Source organism: Vicugna pacos, chromosome 6 (assembly GCF_048564905.1).
Source record: "Vicugna pacos chromosome 6, VicPac4, whole genome shotgun sequence".
Lineage (NCBI taxonomy): Eukaryota > Metazoa > Chordata > Mammalia > Artiodactyla > Camelidae > Vicugna > Vicugna pacos.
The window spans coordinates 9,535,220-9,561,630 of NC_132992.1; the positions used below are offsets into that span (position 1 = coordinate 9,535,220).

Sequence of the window (26,411 nt, forward strand, 5' to 3'; positions counted from 1 at the left end):
TCTCTACCTCTGGATCTAGTGTAGGGTGTATCATGAAGTTGGTGCTTAATGTTTATTAAATCAATCAATGAACTTATAATGTATTTATAGTCAATACCAAAGAATTTAGCATTTTTCTCTAATTGTTCATAAGCATTAGTTCCAAGTCCAAACATATGTAAAGTGTCCCTAGTATACCATATAAAATTTGTAAGCCATTTTTCCTTTAGATCTACCAAGGATAAAACTTTTCATTTACTTGCTCAGAGTTCCCATTGGTTAATATACTGTTTATTACACAAGAATCATACTTTCATGTTCTCATCTGTACATAATATAAATAATTAATAATAAGAAATTCCTTTAAAGAGTTTGGTGGTGAGGGTAAAGAAATTAATGAATTAATTCTGAAGCTTAAAAAAACTAAGTGATTATTGTTCTTGAACATTTACTATGTGTCCAGCACAGCTATGCCTCAAGTACAGTGTCTTTCCTATTGTCCAGGAGCAGTTACAGTCAAGAGTGTGTAGAATACTCCCTGACTTCAGACTATACTACAAAGCTACAGTAATCAAAACAGTATGGTAGTGGCACTAAAACACACACACACACAAGTCAATGGAACAGGACAGAAAGTCCAGAAATAAACCCACACACTTATGGTCAATTAATCTATGACAAAGGAGGCAAGAATATACAAATGGAGAAAAGACAGTCTCTCTAATAAGTGGTGCTGAGAAAACTGGACAGCTACATGTAAAAGAATGAAATCAGAACATTTTCTAACACCGTATATAAAAATAAACTCAAAATGGATTAAAGCCCTAAATATAAGACCAAATACTATAAAACTAGTAGAGGAAAACATAGGCAGAACATCCTTTAACATAAATCTCAGCAATATATTTTTTTGGATCCATCTCTGAGAGTAATGGGAATAAAAGCAAATATAAACAAATGGGACCTAATTAAACCTAAAAGCTTTTGCACCACAAAGGAAACCATTAACAAAATGAAAAGACAACCCACAGAATGGGAGAAAATATCTGCAAATGACATGACTGACAAGGAACTAATTTCCAAAATATACAAACAGCTCATATAGCTTAATATCAAACAAACAACTCAATCAAACAATGGGCAGAAGACCTAAACAGACATTTCTCCAAAGAAGACACCCAGATGGCCAAAAGACACATGTAAAGATGCTCAATATTGCTAATTATTAGAGAAATGCAAATCAAAACTACAATGAGGTGATACCTCACACCAGTCAGAATGACCATCATCAAGCGCTCACAAATGATAAATGCTGGAGAGGGTGTGGAGAAAAGGGAACCCTCTTACACTGTTGGTGGGAATGCAGTTTGGTGCAGCCATTATGGAAAACAGTATGGAGATTCCTCAAAAAATGAAAAATAGATTTACCATATGATACTGCAAAACCCACTCCAGGACATACATCCATAGGGAACTCTAATTCAAAAAAATGTTCACAGTAGCACTATGTACAGTAGCCAAGACATGGAAATAACCTAAATGCCCATCAACAGATGACTGGATAAAGAAGATGTGGTATATATATACAATGGAATACTACTCATCCATAAAAAAAGAATAAAGTAATGCCATTTGCAGCAACATGGGTAGACCTGGAGATTGTCATTCTAAGGGAAGTAAGCCAGAAGGAGAAAGAAAAAATACCTTATCTGTGGAATCTAAAAAAAAAAAAAAGACACAAATGAACTTATTTACAAAACAGAAACAGACTCACAGACACAGGAAACAAACTTACGGTTACCAGTGGGTAAAGGAGATGGGAAGGCATAAATTGGGAATTCTAGATTTGCAGACACTAACTGGTATATATAAAATAGATAAACAATAATTTTATACTGTATAGCACAGGGAACTACATTCAATATCTTGTAGTAACCTATAATGAAAAAGAATGTGAAAAGGAAGATATGTATGTAAAAAAAAAAACTCATTAAAAAAAAGTACTTAGGAATAAACCTGACCAAGGAGGTGAAGGACTTATATGCTGAGAACTTCACAGAAACTACGAATGATACAAAGAAATGGACAGATATCTCATGTGCTTGGATTGGAAGAACTGATATTGTTAAAATGGCCATACTACCCAAAGCAATTTACAGATTTTATGTGATCCCTATCAAACTAATATCCCATGACATTTTTCAAAGAACTAGAACAAATAATCCCAAAATGTATATGGAATCATAAAGGATCCACAATTGCCAGAGCAATCCTAAGGAAAAAGAACAAAGCTGGAGACATAACCCTCCCAAACTTCAGATAATACTACAAAGCTACAGTAATTAGAAGAGTGTAGTATTGGCACAAAAACAGACATATGAGCCAATGGAACAGAACAGAGAGCCTCGAAATAAACCCACACACCTATGGTCAATTAATCTTTGACAAGGGAGGCATGAATATACAATGGAGAAAAGACAGTTTCTTCAGCAAGTGGTGTTGGGAAAACTGAACTGTTGCATGTAAATCAATGAAGTTAGAACATTCCCTCACACCACATACAAAAACAAACTCAAAATGATTTGAAGACTTAAATATAAAACATGATGCCACAGAACTTCAAGAAGAGAACATAGTCAAAACATCCTCTAACATAAATCTTAGCAATATTCTCCCAGGGCAGTCTATCCAGGCAATAGAAATAAGAGCAAAAAGTAATAAATGGGACCTAATAAAACTTATATGCTTTTTCACAGCAAAGGAAACCATAAACAAAACAAAAAGACAACCTATGGACTGGGAGAACATATTTGCAAATGATGCAACTAACAAGGGCTTAATTTCCAAAATACAGAAATGGCTCACACAACTCAACAACAACAAAAAACAAACCACTTAATTTTAAAATGGGCAGAAGACTTAAATACAAATTTCTCCAAAGAAAATATACAGATGGCCAAAAAGTACATGAATAGATGCCTGAAATCACTAATTATTAGAGAAATGCAAATCAAAACTATAATGAGGTATCACCTTACACCAGTCAGGATGGCCATCAACAAAAAAGTCTACAAATAATAAATGCTGGAGACGGTGTGGAGAAAAAGGAACCCTCTTACACTGTTGGTGGGAATGTAAATTGGTGCATCCACCATGGAAAACAGTATGCAGGTTCTTTCAAAAACTAAAAATAGACTTACCATATGATTCAGCAATCCCCCTCCTGGGCATATATCCAGAAAAGAGTAAAACTCTTAACTTGAAAAGATACATTCACTCCAATGTTCATAGAGCACTATTCACAATAGCCAAGACACAGAAGCAATCTAAATGTCCACTGACAAATAAGTGGATAAAGAATGGAATACTACTCAGCCATAAAAAAGAATGAAATAATGGCATTTCCAGTAACATGGATGGACCTACAGATCATCATACTAAGTGAAGTAAGACAGACTAAGAAAGACAAATATCACATCACTTATATGTGAAATCTAAAATACAATACAAATGAGCTGATTTACATACAGACTCACAGACATAGGAAAAAACTTACAGTTACCAAAGGGGAAAGGGAGTAGGGGAGGGATAAATTAGGGATTTTGGGATTAGTAGATACAAACTAGTATATATAAAATAAACAACAAGGTCCTACTGTATAGCACAAGGAACTATATTCAATATCCTGTAATAGACCATAATGGAAAAGATTATGAAAAAGAAAAAAGAACACACACACACATACGCACACATATGCATATATATAACTGAATCACTTTGCAGTATACCAGAAACTAACTCAACATTGCAAATCAACTATACTTCAATAAAGAAACTAAATTACCTTTCCTAGGTAATCCTTTTTGTCCTGCCAACATGGATTCTTCCTTGTTGGTCTTGGCCTGAGACAATAATGGCATTTGATATGACATGAGTGCCAAAAAAGCATAAAGATCCTTTCTGCAAATCATAATAAAATAAGCCCCACTAATAAATAATACAGCTTAGATACTTTTGACTGATTGCCAGCTTACTAGAGACTGGCAGTTGTTTTTTTTTTATTATTATTATTATTATTATTATTATTATTATTATTATTATTATTATTATTATTATTATTATTATTAATTCCCTAGTTATAGACACCATTTATCTGTAGCAGAGAAATATTCTATCCAGATATTAAATTTATCTTTTGTTGCAAGCTCATCTGGAATTCCATGGCATGAACTGTGTTTATATTCTAGGTGTTCCAAGGAGTTCACAGAGGTAGGAAGATGGGCAACATAGTGATTAAATATCAAAGCAGCCCTAAAATCTCAGGGTTCTTTAAAAGTCAAATGTTAGAAGGCCTTATGAAGATCTAATGCAGTATTTAAAGTAGGCATATATTGGCTGAAGAAACAGCTTTCTAGTTTTTCATTACTCATATTCTTATTATATCACAGATTCCCTGGGGTTCAAGTTTATAAAGTACAGACACTCAAACAATCCAGGTATCAGTGGTACAGAGTAACAGGTTTAATACTGAACAGGTTTAACAGAACAATGGCCCAATCTTCCATTTTCTTATCTCCTTATCAAGAACACCTTCCCTAAATTTTATTAAGCGTCCCTTTAGAGCTTCTAGTTCTACACCAACGACCACAGAAGTGTTAAAGATTTTGTTGTAAGTCAGTTAATGAATGATTGATCGATGAGAAGGGAAAGTGTCTCTGACTCTTAGAAAGAACGCACTCATTGGGTAATCTGCCAGAAGTAAAGCAAGTCTAATATAAAGACCCTCAGGACTGGAAATATAGTTCAATGGGAATATAGGAAATAGCACTGAGATGATTATAATGAAGCATACATAAATAGCCCAAAGGCCCCTAAAGATTCCTGGAAAACACAGGAATCCTATTGAAAAGGAGTTACTTCACCAAATGTTAATACATGGTCCTTGATTAGATCCTGGTTTGAACAAACTATCCATAAAACCATTTGGAGAACAAATGAGGAATTTGAATATGCACTGGATATGAGATGATATCAAAAATTATAAACAATTCTATTAAATAAAGTAATGGAACTCTGCCTTGAAAGGGAAATGTTCTCATTTAGAAATTCATATTGAAGTATAAGCAAAAATATAAAAAGGTGAAAAATAATATAATAACATAATTGTTAAAAGTAGGTGATAAGTATAATAGGCACACATTAAATTATTCTCACTACTTTTCTGTAAGTTTGTAATTTTTCATAATAAAAAGTTAAAAACAGCATTACTGTTTCACTTTGGTAGTCCCTATTGCAGGCAATAGTACTTTCCCCTAGATACTGGCTACCAGGATAGTTGTTCCCAACTATTCCTTCTATAAAAATAGAACTACCTAGTGAAGAATAGTGTTTTATTTGCTTTAGGCAAATATTTATAAATTTGGACAATATCATCATCATGTTCATAATACCATCACCTTCCTAAATTCCTTAGCTCTTCTAGTCTTTGTTGCACCCCCCTAACAAAGTCCCAAATCTAGAATAGCAAACTAGCTACCTTTACCAGGCCTACAATCTGAAGAATACTCCCCCAGAAAAATCACACAAGTAGTATATTCATGTAATAATTACCATCCTCAACACTGCCTAGTGATTATTCTTAATTTCTGTATTTTAACACTTTCTCCCACATGCTGTAAAAGAGCATGTTAATTTTTTTCGTGATGTCAATATTTTTTTTTAATCAAATATAGTCAATTTACAATGTTGTGTTAATTTCTGGTGTACAGCATAGTGATTCATATATATAACACACACATATATATACTTTTTCATTATAGGCCATTACAAGGTATTGAATATAGTTCCCCATGCTATACAATGTAAATCTGTTGTTTATCTATTTTATATAAAGTAGTTAGTATCCACAAATCCTGAACTCTCAATTTATCCCCCCCAACCCCTTTCCCCTCTGGTAACTATAATTTTGTTTCCTATGTCTGTAAGTCTGTGTTCATTTTGAAAATGAGTTTATTTGTGTTCTCTTTTTATTTTTATTTTTTTGATTTCACATATAAGTGATATCATATGGTATTTTTCCTTTTCTTTCTGGCTTACTTCACTTAGTATAATGATCTCCAGGTCCATCCATGTTGCTGCAAATTGCATTATTTTATTCTTTTTTATGGCCGAGTAGTATTCCATTGTATATATGTCCCATATCTTCTTTATCCAGTCATCCATCAATGGACATTTAGGTTGCTTCCATATCTTAGTTATCGGAAATAGTGTTGCTGTGAACAGTGGCATGCAATTGTCTTTTCAAATTAGGGTTTCCTCTGGATATATGCCCAGGAGTGGGATTGCTGGCTCATAGGGTAAGTCTATATTCAGTTTTTTAAGGAATCCCCATAGTGTTTTGCAGCATAGAAATGGTTGCACCAAATTACATTCCCACCAACAGTATAGGAGGGTTCTCTTTTCTCCACGTCCTCTCCAGCATTTATCATTTGTGGATTTTTTTAACGATGGTCTCTCTGACCATTGGGAGTGATACCTCATTGTAGGTTTGATTTGTGTTTCTCTGATAATTAGCAATTTTGAGCATCTCTTTTTTAACAAAGGTAAATCCCTTTCATTTGTGAAAATGTCTATCCTTTCCAACTCCTTAGGAGCCTTCTAACATCAATTATCTCCTCTCCTGAATTTTCAAGATTTCTCTCTCTATTTCATCAATATTTAAACACAATCAAGTCTCATATTAAAAAACAAAAACAGCCCTTTCTGGATTCCACACTCTACTACAGCTATGAGCCATTATGTCTGTGCCCCATCACAGACAAACTGTTTCAAATGTGTTTCTAGTTTCTAACATCCCATTCATTTCTTAACCAATTCAAACCATCTCCATTTTTCTTGAAACACTCCCTCCCTGTTGATTTACTTGATACCATATTCTTTACATTCTCCTTTTGTTCTTTTCTTTTTCAGTTCCCTTTGCCAGTTCACACTCCTCTAATTGATCCTTAAATTTTGGCACTCTTTAAATCTCTGTCCTAGGACTTATTTTTTCTTCTTCGTCCACATTTTACTTGTAAATCTCCTCCTCTCCGCCAAATTATTATTTGCACACACAACTTCTTCCAGTCTTAAACCATTTACCCAACATTTCCACTTGAGGGGACAGCTGAGAAGCAGCTCTAACAGTTCCAAGGCTGATTTCGTAACTTTCTTCTCTTCTAGTGTTCTGTGTTTCAATAAAGTGCACCATCATTCATCCAATTGTTCATGCTCAGAACCCAGAAATCATTAGTTCTTTTTTTTTTTTAATTGAAGTATAGTACGTTAAAACATTGTGTTAGTTTCAGGTATATAGCAAAGTGATTCAGTTATGCATACAAATTTTTTTCAGGTTATTTTCCATTATAGGTTATTATAAGATACTGAATATAGTTCCCTGTGCTATACAGTAAATTTTATTATTTATCTATGTAATATATAATGGGGTGTATCTGTTAACCCCATACTCTTATTAATTTATCTCTCCCCTTACTTTACTATTTGGTAACCATAAGTTTGCTTTCTATGTCTGTGAGTCTGTTTTTGTTTTGTAAATAAATTCATTTGTATTATTTTTCACATTCCACATATGAGTGATTTGTCTTTCTCTGCCTGACTTAGTTCACTCAGTATGATAACCTCTAGGTCCATCCATGTTGCTGCAACTGGCAATACTTCACTCATTTTTATGGCTGAGTAATATTCCATGTATTTTTATCTATTCATCTGTTGATAGATACTTAGGTTGTTTCCGTGTCTTGGCTACTGTGAATAGTGCTGCTATGAAGATTGGGGTGAATGTACTTTTTCAAATTGGAGTTTTCTTTGAATATATGCCCAGAAGTGGGATTGCAGGATCCTATGGTAAGTCTATTTTTAGTTTTTTAAGGAACCTGCATGCTGTCCTCCATAGTAGCTGCACCAATTTCCATTTCCACCAATAGTGCAGGAAGGTTCCTTTTTCTCCACAGCCTCTCCAGCATTTATTATTTGTAGACTTTTTAATGATGGCCATTCTGGCTGGTGTGAGGTGATACCTCGTTATAGTTTTCATTTGCATTTCTCTAATAATCAGTGATTTTGAGCATCTATTCATTCTTTTGGCCATCTGTATGTCTTCTTTGGAGAAATGTCTATTTAGGTCTTCAGCCCATTTTTAAATTAAGTGTTTTTTGTTGTTGTTGAGTTGTATGAACCATTTGCATATTTTGGAAATTAAGCCCTTGTCAGTTGCATTATTTGCAAATATGTTCTCCCAGTCCATAGGTTGTCTTTTTGTTTATGGTTTCCTTTGCTGTGAAAAAGCATTTAAGTTTGATTAGGTCCCATTTGTTTATTTTTATGCTTTTATTTCTTTTACCATGGGAGATTGACCTAAGACAGCATTGCTACAATTTATGTCAGAAAATGTTTTGCCTACATTCTCCTCTAGAAGTTCTATGGTCTTACATATAAGTCTTAAAACGATTTTGATTTACACGAGGCTTCCCAACACCACTTGCTGAAGAAACTGTCTTTTCTCTATTGTATATTCTTGCCTCTCTTGTGAAAGATTAATTGACCACAGGTATGTGGGTTTATTTCTGGGCTCTCTATTCTGTTCCACTGATCCATATGTCTGTTTTTGTGCCAATACTACATTCTTTTCATTGCTGCTGCTTTGTAGTATTATCTGAAGTCTGGGAGGGTTATACCTCCAGCTGTGTTCTTTTACCTCAGGATTGTTTTGGCAATTGTAGGTCTTTTATGGTTCCATATAAATTTTAGGGTTATTTGTTCTAGTTCTGTGAAAAATGTCCTGGGTAGTTTGATAGGGATTGCATAAAATCTGTAGATTGCTTTGGGTAGTATGGCCATTTTAACAATATTAATTCTTCAATCCAAGAGCATGGTATATCTTTCCATTTCTTTGAGTCATCTTCAATTTTCTTTATCAATGTTTTATAGTTCTCAGCATATAAGTCTTTTACATCCTTGGTTAGGTTTATTTCTAGGTATTTTTTGACGCAATTTTTAAAAAGACTGTATTTTATTTTTTTCTGATATTTCACTGTTAGTGTAAAGAAATGCAACAGATTTCTGTATATTAATCTGATATATGCTAGTTTACTGAATTCACTTATTAGTTCTCATGGTTTTTGTGTGGAGTCTTTAGGGTTTTCTATACAGAATATCATGCCCTCTAGATATAATGACAATTATACCTCTTCTCTTCCAACTTGGGTATCTTTTATTGCTTCTTCTTGTCTAAATGCTATGGCTAGGACTTCCAATACTATGTTGAATAGAAGCAGTGAGAGTGGGCATTCTTGTCTTGTCCCAGACTTTAGCAATGAAGGCTTTCAGCTTTTCACATTGAGTATTATATTGGCTGTGGGTGTGTCATAAATTGCTTTCATTATGTTGAGATATGTTCCCTCTATATCCACTTTGGTGACACTTTTTATCATGAGTGCATGTTGAATTTTGTCAAATGCTTTTTCTGCATCTATTGAGATGATTGTGTGGTTTTGTCTTTTCTTTTGTTGATGTAATGTATCACATTGATTTGCATATGTCGAACCAGACTTGTGACCTTGGAATGGATCCTACTTGATCATGGTGTATGATTCTTTTTATGAGTTGTTGGATTCTGTTTGCTAATATTTTGTTGAGAATTTTTTGCATCTATATTCATCAAATAGATTAGCCTGTAATTTTCTTTTCTTTTTTTCTTTTTGGAGTGTCTTTGTCTGGTTTTGGTATCAGGGTGATAGCAGCTTCACAGAATGACTTTGGGAGTGTTCCCCCTCTTCACTCTTTTTGGAATAATTTGAGAAGGATAAGTATAATTTCTTGTTTGTCTATATGGTGGATTCCCTAGTGAAATCATCCAGTCCTGGAATTTTGTTTGCATAGAATTTTTAAATATTTTAGATCCTATTTCATTCCTAGTGATCAATCTGTTCAAATTAATCTGTTTCTTCTTGACTCAGTTTTGGCAGTCTGTTATGTTTTTAGAAACATGTTCATTTATTCCAGTTTGTCCAAGTTGTTGGCAAATAACTTGTTCATAGTATTTTCTCATGATTTTTTTTTTCTGCAGTATTGGTTGCTATTTCTCCTCTTTCATTTCTTATTTTGTCTGTTTGGGCACTCTCTCCTTTCTTCTTGGTGAGCCTGGTTAGAGGTTTGTCAATTTTGTTTATCCTTTCAAAAAGTCAGTTCTTGGTTTTTACTAATTTTTTTTTCTATTTAAAAAAACCCTCTATTTTATTTGTTTCCTCTCTGATCTTTATTATTTACTTCTTTCTGCTGACTTTCAGTTTTGTTCTTCTTTTTCTAATTCTTTTAGGTGGTTGCTTAGGTTAGGTTGTTTGAGATTTTTTGTTTGTTTCTTGAAGAAGGCCTGTATCGCTATGAACTTCCCTCTTAGAACTGCTTTTGCTTCATCCTATAGATTTTGTAAAGTTGTGTTTTCATTGTTGTTTGTCTTGAGATATTTTCTGATTTCCTCTTTCATTTCATCATTGACCCATTGGTTTTTTTAGTAACATGTTAATTAGCCTCCATCTAATGTTTTTTGTTTTGTTTTGTTTTGTTTTTTGTCATTTTTCTTCCTGTGGTTGATCTTGATTCATACTGTTGTAGTCAGAAAATATGCTTGATATTTCCACCCTCCTTCTTATTTTTCACACCTTAATCACCAAGTCTGGTTGATTACATCTCCTAAATGTCTACAGAATCTCTCTACTCTCCATTTCTTTATCATGGAGTTCAAGTCACCACAGTCTCCTACTTGGCCTCCTGCAGTAGTCTCCTAACTAAATCAACATCCACCCTTGTCTCAAAGTTTAAAGCACCTTACTGTTATACAAAGAGCAGGGAGACATACATCAGTAGTGATACACTGTTAAGTCATAGGATAAGGTTTACTAAGAAAAACTTAGAAGCAGAGAAGTAGAAAAAATGCACACATTCTCTGAGCTATCATTATCTCACAGAAATGCATACTTAGTCCAGAAATAGACCCAATGTAGAAAGTACTCCAGGACAGGCTCACCCTTCCCAACCACAGAGGAAGACTAGGAATACACAGATGACTAGCAAAGAAATTCCTGTTCAGGCATGTGGTCTTGATAAAAAAGGGAACATCTAGAGCTCAATTTTGGGAGGTTGTAAAACCACCACCAATGACACCTAGAGACCTTGTTTTCCCAGTTGAACTATTTCACCACTGGTGAGAAAACAGAGGAAGAGAGAGAGAAGGAGAGAGAGAGAAAGAACAAAAAGAACCACTAGGCCATCAGAAGACCAAGATCTATTTCTCCTCTTAACTCAGGACTCTACAAGATCTAGCACTTGCCCATCTCTTGAGCCTCACATCATGCCTCTTATTTTCTATACTTTAGTCACATAAGCCTTCTTTTAATTTCTTACAAAGTTAGGTTCTTTCCTTCCTCAGAGCCTTTGCACACATGTTCCACCATCTGCTTAGTTAACCTTTTTTCTTTCTCCCTCCCCTTCTCCTTTTTTTTTTGCTAACTGATAAGCTCCAAGAAGATTTATTTTTTAGGTCTCAATTTATATGTTACCTTCTCAAGGATATCTTTCCTGATATCCCCAGGTATGTTACATCTTAATAAAAGCACTCAAAGCATGTTGTATGTACCCTTTACAGAGTGTTATCTCAGTAGAAATAATAAGTACTTCTGCAATTATGTAACACCTGTCCTATGCCAAACTAGGAGGTCCTTAAATGGCAAGAATCATAGATGCCTTGCTCAGGCTGCAGTCCTAGTACTTAGCTGAGCACCCTGACATAATCATGCTCAAGAGATATTTGTTAAATGAATGAATGAAGTGTGGACTTGAGGAGATCAGGTAAAGCAAGATGACTTTCTATGTAACGATAATTCTGATTTTGAGGTTCTTTGGCCTTAGATTTCCAAGGAGTATGGATAACTCTGGGCCCATACCTAGTACATGTTTAGCTTAATTATGGGAACAATACAAATAAAACCTTGCTATAACCAACAGGGAAGCAGGAGGGCTAGGGCTTTAGAGTATTTTTTTATGAGCAAACAAATCATTATTTTACACCACTTTGCACACTTCACTGATTAAAATGTTGAAGGAAATATGACTTCAATAAGTTTACTTTCATTTAGAAAAATAAAACATATTTACCTAGAAAGAAAATTGTTAACTAGATACTCACCAGCAAGGGCAAAGTAAGGATGATGTGGCCCATAACAACTAAGGGATCCTCAGCCTTAGCTGCATATTAAAATCACCCGGGGAGCATTTTAAAATATTGATGCTCAGGTCCCACCACCAGAGATTCCAATTTAATTCAGTTGGTTGTGGGCTCTGGGCATTGGTATTTTTTTTTAAGAACTCCCCAGGTACTTGTAGCATACAATCTGGGTTGAGAACCACTGGTTTAAGGAGAGAAAGAGTAGCTTTACTGAAGAGTTAGCAATTTGAAATGCTTCTTAAAAGACAGGTGAAATTTGGATAGGCAAAAAGGAGTGAGAATTCACACACAGGGATTAAGGAATAAGAAATGGCAGTAAAGGAGCAGAAATGGAAAAATATAAAGTGTGTACAGGGATTAAGGATTATTAATAAGGAAACAGACCATTATAGCTGAAGCAAAGTGTTGGCACAGCGGGACAGTAGCAAATACTAGTAAAAAATACATTTTTACTAGTAATAATAGTAAAAAATACATTTTTATTCTTTAGGCACTGGGTGCTCCTAAACATTTTTGCTATGTTATTGATATGATCAGAGCAGTATTCTACCACAGAATACCAGGGATAAGTTGATAAACTTCTGAATTAGGTGGTAGCTATAAAAACAGAAGGATTGAAGAGATAACAAAATGATGAATTAGTAAGATTTTTTGGCAGAGCCATAAACAGCATGATAAAAAGAATTTAAAGTCACAACTTTAATAATGGAAAACACTATCAGAAAGACAAATTTTGATTCTTTCCTCTAAACTCCTTCAGCTCTCAAATATAAACATTCTTCATTAGCAGTCACCCTGATTCTCTCTCTAGGGTTTATCTTTTTTTTTCTTAGAAGGAAAATAATAACTATGTTTAAATGAAGTAATCTGTGAAAAAGGAGTTGAGACAAACAAAAAGAAAAAGTGACTTGAAGTAACAAATTGTTAACCCATTCCATTCTCAAGAATTATTTGATAATTACCTTTATAATTTGATGGTTAAAGAATATTATGGTAATATTTTCTATTTTTAAGCAGATCATAAGACATCTCTAAGTCAAATTCATTTAGTTTAGACAATAGCTATTTCTGTATCATACCTTGTATTTGGTCATGGTGCTAAAATGATTATTCCGAAAGAACACACAAAGTTCTCCTTCCTGAACCGTTGAAGTTAGTTCACATAATCCATGGTATGTCAGTTGAGTGGCTGTGTTATTTAGAAACTGCTCAGCTACAAAGCCTATGGAACCAATGCATAATATTAGATAAAAGAATAATTTCAAAATTAAAAAGTTTTTCTATTTACATTGTGTTTCAAGTATGAAGAAAGGCCAATCAAAACAAGACTCTTCCTACTATATAAAATGATGGCCCTAAATTTGAGATTCTTCTTTCTAATTCAGCTATGGAAGATATGTCTGTAGATATTTACATCCTAAAGAAACAATTATATGAAATTCTTTTTAATCAATAAATGTATTTATTTATACCACACCTATTTCCAAAGAAGATTTCATGTGACTTGCAATAAAAGACACAGACACAATAAAACTAAAATCCATTAAAACAAAAAGGCATGAGTGAGAAACTTAAAAAGTGGGTAGGAACAAATGTACGTGAACAGCCACTTCCCCAACAGATAGGTGTTTAGAAACTGAAAGTAGCCTGAAGAAATTTAGTTGCTTAAGATTTTTACAAAGACTCCAGATAATCCTCAATTCACAAATTGCTCAATTCTTGCCTTAAAATTAAAAGTAGGTGTAAGACTCAAAACAGTGGGATAACTGATGACATTTTTACCCTAATCTCCTCTAACATTTGCCACTCATTATGTTGATATATCAAGTTCAGAAACAGAAATTATCTTTTGTTTTAGAAACATAATGAAATAAAGTTTTCTGGTGTTTAATTTAAAACATATATATACAGTTGATCGTCATTATTCATGCGAATTCATATCTGCAAATCTGCCTACTAGCTAAAACTTATGACTCCAAAATCAATACTTGTTCCACTTTCAGGATTATTCCTGGGTATGTGCAAAGCAGCAAAAAAGTCGTCACCCAACACGCACATTCTCCACTGAAGTCAAACAAGGAAACACTCTGCCTTCTTGTTTCAGTTCTCATATTGTGAATAAATGTCGTTTTCATGGTCTATTTAATGCCAAATTTTTAAGATTTTTGTGCTTTGGTGGGTATTTTCACTGTGTAAAATAGACCCCGAGCATAATGCTGAAGCTAGTGTTCCTAAGTGCACAAAGGTTGTGATGTGCCTTATGAACAAAATACATACTTTTGCAGCTTCAGTCAGGCATGAGTTACAGGACTGAGGGCTATAAGTTTAATGTTAATGTATCAATATTATAAATGAAGTAAGGTGTCTCTAAACAGAAACATACATTAAACAAGGTTATATATTGATCAGCTGATGAAAATCTTGTGACCAGAGGCTCACAGGAACCTAATCTTGTGTGGGTCACAGCAACTGTATAGAACATAACTACCAGTAATAATGATAACCAATTACATAAATATTTTAAAAGCTTGCACTTCTCTTCTCTCCTTCTTCCTCTTCCTTCCTTCTTTTGTTCCCTTCCTTTAATAAAGAATAGGGGGTAAAAGAATGCTGTAAAAAGTTCTACAGGTGAGCAAGGAGGTGCAGATATAGGGAGTAAAGAAGAACCCATGTTAAGAAACTAATACCTCAGCAAGAAACTGAAAATAAACTTGGCAGGACCAGAGGCAGCTGCATAATATAGGTTTATTCCACTTCCTCATCATCCCTCACTTTTGGTATCAAGTCACAGCTCTTGACACTTCAAGGAGCAAAGTGGCTGTAAAAAGTTAGTGATATAGCACACTATTCCAAGGAATTATTCAAAGGGAGCAGAGGAGGTGCAAATAATTATACAGAAGGTCACAGCCAAAGGAAATTTATAGCACATTTTCAGCTTCTTGGTTTTATATATCTAGAATTAAGACCCCCTCACCTTGATTACTATCATTACTTTGATAAGTACTAAGTTATTGAGAACATATTAGCTACATACTAAAGCACTTAAATATTATATAGCATTTAAAAAGCATTATGACTATGCTGAGAAGTACCACTGCTGCCTGTAAGATTCCATTTAACTAAATACTTCCTTCAGAAAGATGTTTCTAAATTCCCCTCCCAGGCCTCGCTCACACAACATCTCTCCAAAGAAAGACACAAAAATTCAGTGCAGATATAGTACAACATTGCTTTTCTGTATGAAATTCAACAATTCAATACTAGAAAGGTCTTTCTCAGCTACTTCATTCATTAGAGTAGGGCATGGTGTCAGAGAGAATAAGCGATGTGCTTAAGAACATAAGACTAGTTATGGCAAAGTTAAGACTGAAACCCAGGAGAAATACTAGTATTAACTTAAAAAATTTAGTGCTGATTATTATAAATGCAAACTCAACTTTATTTCCCCCCAACCTGTAAACCATAGCCCTAATTTACACTTACAAAGAAAAATGTTTCTTAATTCTTTTACTAACTCTTAAGCAATGCCACCCCGTGATTTTAGTGTAATATTAAAAAACCTAGTTTCAACTTTTCACAACCAATTAAACAAATTATGGAGTTTCAAAGCACAATATCAGAGATTACTCATTAATTAAAAATGGCAAAGGGCATCTTTCCAACAAAAAAAAATCTAGTAAATATCATTTTAAACATATTTGAACATCATCAAAAATGGGATTATCAGATGTCATGGGCCACCTAAGATTTGCTGCACTAGAAAAGATACAATGTCACATATATAGTATTCCCACCAAAAATATATAATCCAAATCTACTATCATGCTATCTCTGTTATCATGAGGTAACAATCAGATGAATCCAAATTGAGGACTATTCTGACAAACAACTGGCCTGGACTATTAAGAAAAGTAAACACCACAAAAGACTAAAAAGAAAAAAAGAAAAGAAAAAAGGTTAGGGATTTGTTCTAGATTATAGAAGACTAAATTAATACGACAATTAAATGATCCTTGATTGGAGCCTACACTGAAAAACTTAAAAACTATAAAGAGCATTACCGGGAAACCGGGGAATTTTGAATGTGAACAGTATGTTATATAATAGTATTGTGTCATTGCTAAATTTCCTGAAATAAGTGCATTGTGATTATATAGAAAAATTCTTTGTTCTTAGGAGACAAATATTGAAGAGTTAATGGATAAAGTGCTATAATATGTGCAACTAACTGTTATATGATTTAGGAAAAAACTGTGTGTGTGAAGTTAAAAAACAAAAATTCAGAATGTTAATAATTGGTGAATTTAGATGAAGTGGATTTATGTGCATTCATTGTGCTATTTCAACTTTATGGGTTTGAGATTTTGCAAAATAAAAGAGAAAGAAAAACAAAATCAACATTATTTAATCAAAAATAATATGAACTCAAGCTATAATCTTCAGTGTTTATGGCACATAATAAAGGCTCAATAAATATCTGAGTAAGTGAATATCTGGAATAATTTCCTTAAGCATCAATTTTTTTTTTTTAACCTAGAAACAATTGTTAAAGAAGAAACTACTGAAAGAGCATCTGGAATTAAATGACCAGCTTTGGTGAAGTCTGGCAACTGCTACTGTGCTATTTTTCTCCTTGTTGTTTTTTGCTGCCATGCCATTACAACTTGATTCAAAAAAGTCGTAACATCCAGAAGAGGCAGCAAATAATAAGTATTCTGTGTACATGTAAAATTTCTGTACTTTTGCTTACAAGGTACTGCCATCCAAAGAAAATGAGTATTATCTGAAAGAAATTGAAAGAGTATCTAATTCTATTTGACTGTTAGCTAAATAATATTTCTTTTTCATCAAAAAAGAATGACAGTAAAAATTATTTCTTGTATTCTACACCTTAGGGAGATGAAATATTTGAATTAAAAAAAGTAGTTATTATCTAAGAACTAAGTTTGATAATTTTTAATAAAGAAGGATTAGAAATAAACCACTTTTGGATATTTTGCTGATTCAGAAGGAAAGTTACAGTTGTAGGGTAAATAGAAAAAAAAAAAAGTAGACTACTTCTTTGAACAATATACCTAAGATAATATGACGAAGAAAATGGAAAAAAACTAATTGCTACATTATATAACTAAAAATGTCCATTGTGGCCTTTTATTTCCTATATGATTTCATAGTGCTTTATAAAAGTAGCCATTGGGATTGAATAATTATGTCAAATAGACTACATATTTGTAGTTTCTTATAAACAAAAAACTAGTTTAGCTTTTTTAATTGTACTGAATTCCACATATAATTTTCCTTGATATGGAAATCTAATAAGCAGAATTTCCATTACAAAATTTATGTATCAGGTAATTAATCAATTTTGGTACATACTACTTGAAAATTTTATACCACTAAAGAGGAAGATTCCTTCCTTGCTTTTACCAAGATATTCTTCTCAAGATATCAAAACTATACAAATTAGCTATAGTTTTTTGTTACTATAGGGAATCAATGTCAGAGAAATAATAATAATTGTTGTAACACCAGGTTGAGCAAAAGGAGAAGTAATGAAAGAACTGCTGTTTTGTTATTGTTCATTTCATTGGGGTACTGAGTCCTGGCTTGGGAAGAACTCTGGCTCGGGAAAAATGCTATTAATAGTGTTTCCTACAGCTTCACGCCTTATAAATATATTCACCCAGATATCACTTATTGGCTATCATTCCATCTGTTAACACTTTCTGGGTCCTGTTGTTCCCTCTATTACTACCGAATAGCATATTGGAAATTACTAAGAAAGCAGGAATCCACAGATGGAAATTTTTTATAGCTTGCTTTCTAGGAATATTTACAGTAAAGAGAGCTTGAGTAAGAAATGTAAAGTTCTAGTGAGTGGAGTTTTGTTAGTTGAAGGAAGACTTCTTGTTGCTTTAGGTTGTAGTGAAAGAGGTGTCACAAATCAATGATCAATATCCCTGTATATTTGTGTTTATTGCAAGTAAAAGACTTGGATGAGCCTTAACTAAAATACTGTATTTTCTTGCTACTTGCCTCTTGCACAAAAACTTCTGGATAATTGAGTAATATAATTAGTTCAGCTCTGATTAATTAATCAGAGTATGAGATTCATGTTCACATCTTCTTTTTATACATTTTTATGTACTCTTGTAGTCACTTCGCTTTATTTTTTTTTAAACGTGGTGACTATAATCAACTTCTATTATACCTCACGTAAAAGAACGTGTGTCAGAGACAGAATGAAGCTAATCGCCTGCTTCTCATGATTTCTTTCTTTTGTTAACCTTTCAAACCAAGGAGAATAGCAGCCCAGTATTTGTGCATATTAACAAAAAAGTGAACTTGGTGTTGGGGAAGTTATACCCAAATGCTATGACTCCTGATAGCATTCTGGTTTCAAATCTGCTCTTCCCTTTACTGACTGGAACACAGCTTTTAATTAAAAAAAAAAGAAAGAAAGAAACTGCTTCTATGTTGATGAATTTAGCAATCCTTCATTAGGTAAGGATTAGGGAAATTAATGATCAGAGGAGTACTCTGACCCAGAACAGAGCTTTGATGTACTATACTGTACTGAAATCTAAGGCAGAGCTCTACTAAAATGAACACTTGAGTACTATAATACACATCACAGTCAACTTAAGTGTTCAGGATGAGTTATAAAGCTCACTCAGTACTCCCAAATAATAGTCCTTTTTAAAAAAGAGTAATTATCAGTAACTCTTGGGTAACTGATCATAGCAAAGATAACAAGTGATTCCAAAGACTTTTATTAGAACTCAGGCCTGATTTTACAAATCAAGTGAAAGGGTTCTAAGAAAAACCTTTCACTGGCAGCTTTATGAATAATTACTTCTTTTAATTCCCACAAGTAGCATCACTTTCATTTTTTAGAAGTCTTATTTAAGACATTTAAAAGATATTAAATTATAAGACGTTATTTTGCCAAGAATAAGTCAGGTAATAGCAGCACTCACCCACCTTCACTAACCAGCTCACTATTGTCTGACTGCTTACAAGAGATGATCTTCTCCACTAGTTGGTTGTAGCTGCAGTTACCAACAGCTTTTACAATGTCATCAATCTAGAAAACAAATGACTGTCTCACTAATCATGATAAAATTAAAAACAATAGCAAAGAAATCTATATCACTCTTTAGGGTTTTATTCTAATACAATACTAAATATGAAAGTATTACATATGAAAAAAGAAAATCAGCACTAAAGTCAACACCCAATAGTTTCTGATTTTGTTTATAGCTCACTAGAACGTATCATGAAAAATATTGCTTAGCTGCATTTCCATTATGCAAAAAATAATAAAATGGAATTATCATATGCAACTCTATTTCTTAGATTGTAAAGAGGCATTTAAGTGATTAAAATAAAAAGTCAACTACTTCAGAAATAAAATTCAGAAAATCTTTTTTTATTAAAAATAAATATTTTGCATTTAAAGCAAGGCAAATATAAAGATGTTAATTTATGGAATTAACAGGGTTTTCCCATTTTATTTATTATGCAGTTTCTAGCAAAGTATAGTGAAGATATGAGTAGACATAACTAACATTATTTTCCTGAAGAAAAGCTAATATATATTAACAGGGAAAGATTCCTACTTACTCTTTGTGGAGGTACAGTAGAAAAGTAAATTCAAGGTTTTAAGCTACAGAAATTGATACATTATAACAGAGTATACTTTAATTAAAAATTTTTTTTTAAGTTTTAAGCTATAGGAAAATAAAATTGAGTATCTCTATTTTCCCTCCATTATACTTTGCTTTGAGTATTGAAGAAAAATAGATTTCTACTGTCTAAAGAATTTATTTTGATTCTCCTCTCATCCCTAAAATATATTTATTTTTAAGTTACTTACATGTACTTAATTAATATATTAATTAATACAAATTTATACAATAATATAAAAAATAAGAGGACCAATGTTTTCTTTCCACATCCAAATGATCTTCTTAAATACCTAGTCTTTGAACACCACAAGAATTGAGAGATCTGTACAACTAATACTAAGGACAGTGGTTCTCAAACTGGGAGCTTTTTAAAAAGCTGAAAGAATTGCAAGCTCAAGTTGTTTCTCAGTTGTCTAAGTTTTCATCCCACTACCACACAGCAAAGTTTGAGAACAACTGCTTTAGGCTGTAATTTATTTTCTTTGTTCCTGCAAAAGTCTAGCATAATAAAAGCCCCTTAACCATGCAAGTGGGACTGATGGTTGCCTAAAGATCAGTTAACTGAATAAGTAAAAGCAGGGAATTGTGGAAAATGTTATTACATAATTTAAACATTTCATGTTAACTTAAAACACACAAATGTATTCACTTGTCAATCTTTTTTTTTTTTCCCACTTGTTAATCTTTTGATGCAGAGTCAAATAAGGCCTTTTCTTTGACAGTGGATATTTTGGCCATGATTCTATGTAAATGACACAGAACAGCATGCCTTCCAGTTTTTATTTCTTTAAAATGAAAACTTAGACCCTTAAGAAGAAATCTGAGGGCACAATCCCTTTAGATTTTCATTATTTTTTGGAACACCTTCACTGTTTACAGTAATATTCTTTAGTGACTCAACTTCATTCTTCCCACAGAACTGAATTTTCAATCCTAAGGAATCCATAAAAATACAACTAGAATAATAAATACAAGATCAGTATACAAAAATCAATTGTTCTATAGACTAGCAATGAATAAAAAGTTCAAATTTTCATGGGCAGGATCTCTACATTAATATTTCATTCAATTAATTCATTTGGATGCCTTTCATGTACTACTATGTACGAGATGTGTTAGAGAAACTGCAGACTCAGCAGTGAATAAAATACATGGTATATGATTTCATAAAGTTTATATTCTAAAGACAAACAATAAACCAAGTAAGCAAATATATAATATGCTAGGTAGTTGTATGTAGTGGTATGCAGCTGTTCTTTGTTTTCATTGTACTATATCATTCCACAGTATGAATATACTATAATATATTTATTAATTCATCTTTTGATGGCTATTTATTTTCAGTTTGGGGCTATGACAAATAATACTTCTATAAACATTCTTGTACATTTATTCTGTTTCACAAATCTAGAGTTTCTCTAGGGAATATGCCTTATCAAATTCTTAGTCTTATCCTCAACTTTACCAGATAACTCCAAACTGCTTTATAAAGTAGGTAGCCAATTTATATTATCATCAGTAGGGAATGAGAATTCACTATATTGCACATCTTCTGCAACATTTAGTATTGTTAGACTTTTAAAATGCCAGCCATTCTGCTGGGTGTATAGTGGTATCTCATTTTGGTTTTAATTTGCATTTCTTTGATGACTAGTTCATATGTTCACTAGTCATCTGGGTATCCATTTCTGTGAAGTGCCTGTTCAAATCATTTGCTCCTTTTTTTTTTTTTACTGGGTAGTCTATCTTTAAAAAAACTTATTTGTAGGAGCTCTTTATATCTTCTAGATATTAATTCTTAATTCATTATATACATTGCAATCAGTTTCTACCCTGTGGCTTGCCTTTATTCTCTTTTGAGTTTTCTTCTGACAAATACCAGTCTCAATTTTAATGTATTCAGGTTTGCCAATGTTCTTCGTAGCGCATTTGTGTCTTGTTTCAGTAATCCTTTCCTATCGTTGTCAGAAACATATTCACAAACTTTTACAGTTTTATCTTTACAGTTAAATATCAATGCACATGAAACAGGATTTTATGGTGTGAATCAGGAGCAACAATTTCATTTCTTTTCTAATTGTCCAGCAAATCCAAAATTTGAATTGGCTAGTTAATAATCTCAGCACCTTTTATTATAAGGACTGACCTTTGCCCATTGCTCTACAGTTGCCTAATTCTGTCTATACATGCATGGTCTTTTTGACCTCTCTATTCTCTGTTATTGGTCTAATTCTTAATTATAATATTTAAAATATTTCATGTCTAGATAAGTTCTCCCTACTTGTTCTGCTTCAAGAATATCTTGGCTTCTCTTCCTAGTCCTTTGTATTTCCATATAAATTGTAGAATGAACCAGTCACATTTCACAACTACTACCCCCAAATCTGCTAGGATTTTGTTTGGGGTTGTAGTGAAACTATAGTTCATTTTATAGAGAACTGACATCTTTATAAATTCAGTCTTGAAATCTAAAATCTACAGACCTATATTTACATAGGTCTCTAATTTCTCTCAAAGGAAAACTGGCCCCATAGAGGTCTTGTGTATCTGTTTGTTAGATTTTTTCTTAGTAACTTATGCTATTAAAGAACATATTTTTAAAATTTCATTTTCAAATCCTTTTTGAAGAATTTTAGCTTTGCTAATCTTTCTTATATACTTGATTTCTACTTTAATACTTTCTGCTCTTAAGATAGATATATATATAGCTCATTAATTTTCAGTCTTTTATTATTCCTTAATATACAAATTCAAGGCTTTAAAAATCCGTTTAAAAATTGTTTTAGCTAAATCTCACAAGTTTCAATACAGACTTGGTAGTTGTACAGTTTAAAATATACTTTAAGTTTCATTATGATTTTTTGAACCGAACAGTCTCTACTGTTTTTTTCTACTGATTTCTAGCTTTAATTACACTGTGATCAGAGACTATTCTATACTCCACACATTTTAAATCGTTAGAAATTTGTTGAAACTTGCTTTATGGCCCAGAATTGGGTCAATTTTTGTAAATTTCATGAGCTCATAAAAAGAATGTATTAGTCAGGTTCACAGAAAACAAGGAAAGACTGAGAAAACATCACAGACAAGGAGACACCAGGAAGACATTAAATGTAATGTGATATCCTAGATTGCATTCTAGAACAACAAAAACAAAAATCAGTGGAAAAGCTGGTGAAATGTGAATGAAGGCTGTAATATAGTTAGTAGTAATGTACCAATATTAAATCTCTAAGTTTTGACACATGTACCATGATCATATAAGATGAGGGGAAACTGGGTGAAGAATGTATGGGAATTCTCTATAGTATCTTAGCAACTTTCCTGTAAATCTGAAATGATTCAAAAATAAAAAGTTCATTAACTTTTTTCAAGAATGTATGTTCATTAGGTTTTCTTTTCCACTTCTATCATTTGTAGAGAAAGGTATATTAAAATCTTCTAGTATGACAATCTATTTTTCCTTATAATTTTGTTACATGTTGCTTTATATACTTTGACATTATGTTATTAAATGCATATAAGTTTTGTTTTCCATTGTCAAAAACTGACCTTTACTCTTTGTGACAGTTCCCATGGATCCAAGGAATAACAGTCAATCAGTTTATTTATTTTCCTGGTGTCTCCAGGCACATACAAATTTAAAATGATTATATCTTTTTGGCAAATTAAACATTCTATCATTAATAATGCTTTTTGACTTAAAGTCTTTTCTTTCTCATATTACTACGGATACACTAGCATTCTTTTGATTAACAATGGTATGGCATCTCTTTTTTCTTTTTATTTGCAATCTTTCTGTTTAATTTCATACTGTTTTATATATGTCTCTCGTAAATAGCATATATATAGATATATTTTTTTTTTTAAATCCAGCCTCAGAATCACTGTCTTTTAACTAGATTTGGTCTTAATGACATTTTCTATGTTTGAGTTTATTAAACCTACCATTCTCTCCTTCCCATCAGTTCAACATTCCATAACCTCTCCTTTCTTCCTCCTTTTTGGTTAATTTTCCCCTTTCTACTAATTGAGAAGTTATCTAGTGTGTTTTCTATTCTATCCATGGTTATTCCAAAAGAGTATTATTCAATATCATGGTGGTAATAACGGAAATATTCCAAATCTTTAAGATTTGGCCAATAAGATATCCACTAGCTACACGTGGCTTCTGAGCAACTGAAATATGTCTACTACATTTGTCTACCATACCAGACAGAGAAGTTACAGAAACTATAACATCTACCCCTACCATATCAAATTCAGAAGTTAATATTCTCTTCTTGAACAATTAATTCTAGGCCCTAAGAATATCTTAACCTTCTCCCAACTTATGTTATTATTTCTGCATATGCTAATATTTTCTTTTAAACCCCAAAAGATAATGTTTTTATTTAATACAGTCAACAATCTTTCATATTTATCATGTTACTTTCTCTCCACTCACACTTCCATCTGGATCACTCTCCTTCTTTTTAAAATCCTTGTTTAGAATTTCCATTAATGATGGTTTACTGGCAGGAAACTATCTTACATTAATTAATTTAAAAATGACTTTATTTCTCTACATTACTGAAAGATAATTTTCCTGGGAACAGGAAATAGGTAGCATTTGTCTTTTTTCAGTACATCAACTGTATCATTTCCACTGTTGTCTGGTTTCCAATGTTGCTCTCAAAGAGTTAGTTATCAATGGAGAACTACCTTCTCAGTTGTTGAATCGTGGTGCCTGCCCACCATCCAGAGAACTGCTGATATTCACTTGCAAGATAATTATTTGCAGAACACATAATCAGAATACAAACAACTAGCCAGTTCTGAGAGATATTTCATAGAGACCTATGGATTTCAAACTTTTACCTTGTTCTTTTTTCTTTCTCAGCATCAGAATCCTCCTGTCACAAAACAAGTAAGTAAAATAGATAAAAAGCACAGCTCTCACAGCCTTCCAAGAATTTGAAAATCACTGTGTAGACCAGAAAAGTCTGAAGAACAATCTCTGTCTTACATGAGAGTACATTATTTTTCTTTAAGTATATGAATTCAACTGTTTGCCAGACAATATGCAGCTACACGTATAGTCAGAGGGATGATCCGAGTCCAATTTTAAGAACTCAGGTTTAAGTTCCTAAGTTCCTTAACCACCTATGACCTTAGATCATAAGTTCATTCTCCTCAAGAATCTAGGCTACCTGGCATTGCCATGAGCCAGGATCCAACATGGCTCATCTTGAATGCATAAAATGTTAGACATGTTTAGACTTTTCAGTGATTGTTTCAGAGTCAGAGTGCCAAAAAAATACAGATGCCCTGCTTACAGAAGGCCATCTTTTTATTGCTCAGAATACCAGTTGCTTCTACCAAGAGACAGGGATGAAGAAACATTACCAAGTCCTTACTATTATGATCCTTCCTACAGTTAATGCTTCACTCCATCAGTTAACGTTGAGAAACTACTATGAGCCAAGCACTGCTCTAAACAATGAGAAATAAGAGCCCAACTGTCATAAAACATATACTCTAGTGGGAGATCATAGTCAATCAAGTAAATAAATAAATAAATAATTCTAGATAATGACTGGGGGAAAAGAAGGTGACTAAATTAAACAAGGGAAAGCTTCTCTAATAAAGTGACTTTTGACCTAAGACCTGAACTTTGAGGAACCAGGAGTGGGAAGATCTGGGAGCACAATGTGTTTGGTTAATAAAACAGCATTCCACAGTGGGCAATCAGGTAGTACAAAAACCCGAGACAGAAATGACTTTGACATGTCTGAAAAACAGAAAGGCAGTTAGTGCTGCTGAAGGGTAGTAAAAAGAGGGGAGAATTATGTGAGGTGTAGCTGGACAGAAGGCAGAGTCTAGATCATGCAGTATATCATAAAAACTCTGGTAAAATTTTGCACTTTATTTTAGTTACACTGGAGGCTTTTAAGGAAAGGAGTATGGCACAGGGATAAAGGGGAGGGTTTATTTTACAAAGATTGTTCTGAGTGTCAAGACAATTCAGTGGAGGGAAGAATAATTTTTTCAATGAATGGGACTAGGACAACTGAATAACCACATGCAAAAGAATAAAGCTGGATCCCTTCCTCAAACCATATACACAAACCAACTCAAAATGGATCATACTCCTAAATGTAAGCACTAAAACTATAAAACTCTTAGAAGAAGATAGAAGAGTAGATCTTTGTGACTTTGGGTTAGGCAAAGCCTTTTTTGGGAGAAACCAAAAGCATAAGCAACAACCAAGAAAACCAGATAAATTGGACTTCATCAAAATTTAAAAACTTTGTGCTTCAAAGGACACCATCAAGAAAGTAAAAAGATAATCAACAGAATGGGAGAAAATACTAGTATATCATGTATCTGGTAAGACATATACCTATAATATACAAAGAACTCTTAGAACCCAGTAACAAAAAGACAAATAGCCCAATTAAAAATGGGCAAGAAATCTGCAG

The 26,411-nt window shown here is 33.0% G+C and overlaps 2 protein-coding genes across 3 annotated transcripts in view; one reads left to right on the top strand and one right to left on the bottom strand.

The window, feature by feature from the left end:
- Nucleotides 1-17,049, top strand: part of SLTM (SAFB like transcription modulator) — a 96,418-nt gene extending 79,369 nt beyond the window's left edge. Inside the window, exon 21 of the mRNA XM_072962329.1 lies at nucleotides 16,794-17,049. Coding sequence (XP_072818430.1) covers nucleotides 16,794-16,806 — 13 coding nt within the window. The 3' untranslated portion in view covers nucleotides 16,807-17,049. The remainder of the gene's footprint in view (nucleotides 1-16,793) is intronic.
- Nucleotides 1-26,411, bottom strand: part of MINDY2 (MINDY lysine 48 deubiquitinase 2) — a 62,779-nt gene that overhangs the window by 6,922 nt on the left and 29,446 nt on the right. The window contains exons 5-7 of one of the 2 annotated variants that reach the window (XR_012073269.1): nucleotides 19,241-19,343; nucleotides 13,336-13,478; nucleotides 3,824-3,881 (exon numbers count right to left, since the gene is read on the bottom strand). Coding sequence is in view for 1 of the 2 variants with exons in the window: in XM_072962336.1 (XP_072818437.1) it covers nucleotides 13,336-13,478; nucleotides 19,241-19,343 (246 nt within the window). In the remaining variant the exon portion in view is untranslated. The remainder of the gene's footprint in view (nucleotides 1-3,823; nucleotides 3,882-13,335; nucleotides 13,479-19,240; nucleotides 19,344-26,411) is intronic. The other variant, XM_072962336.1, reaches the window with a different exon arrangement.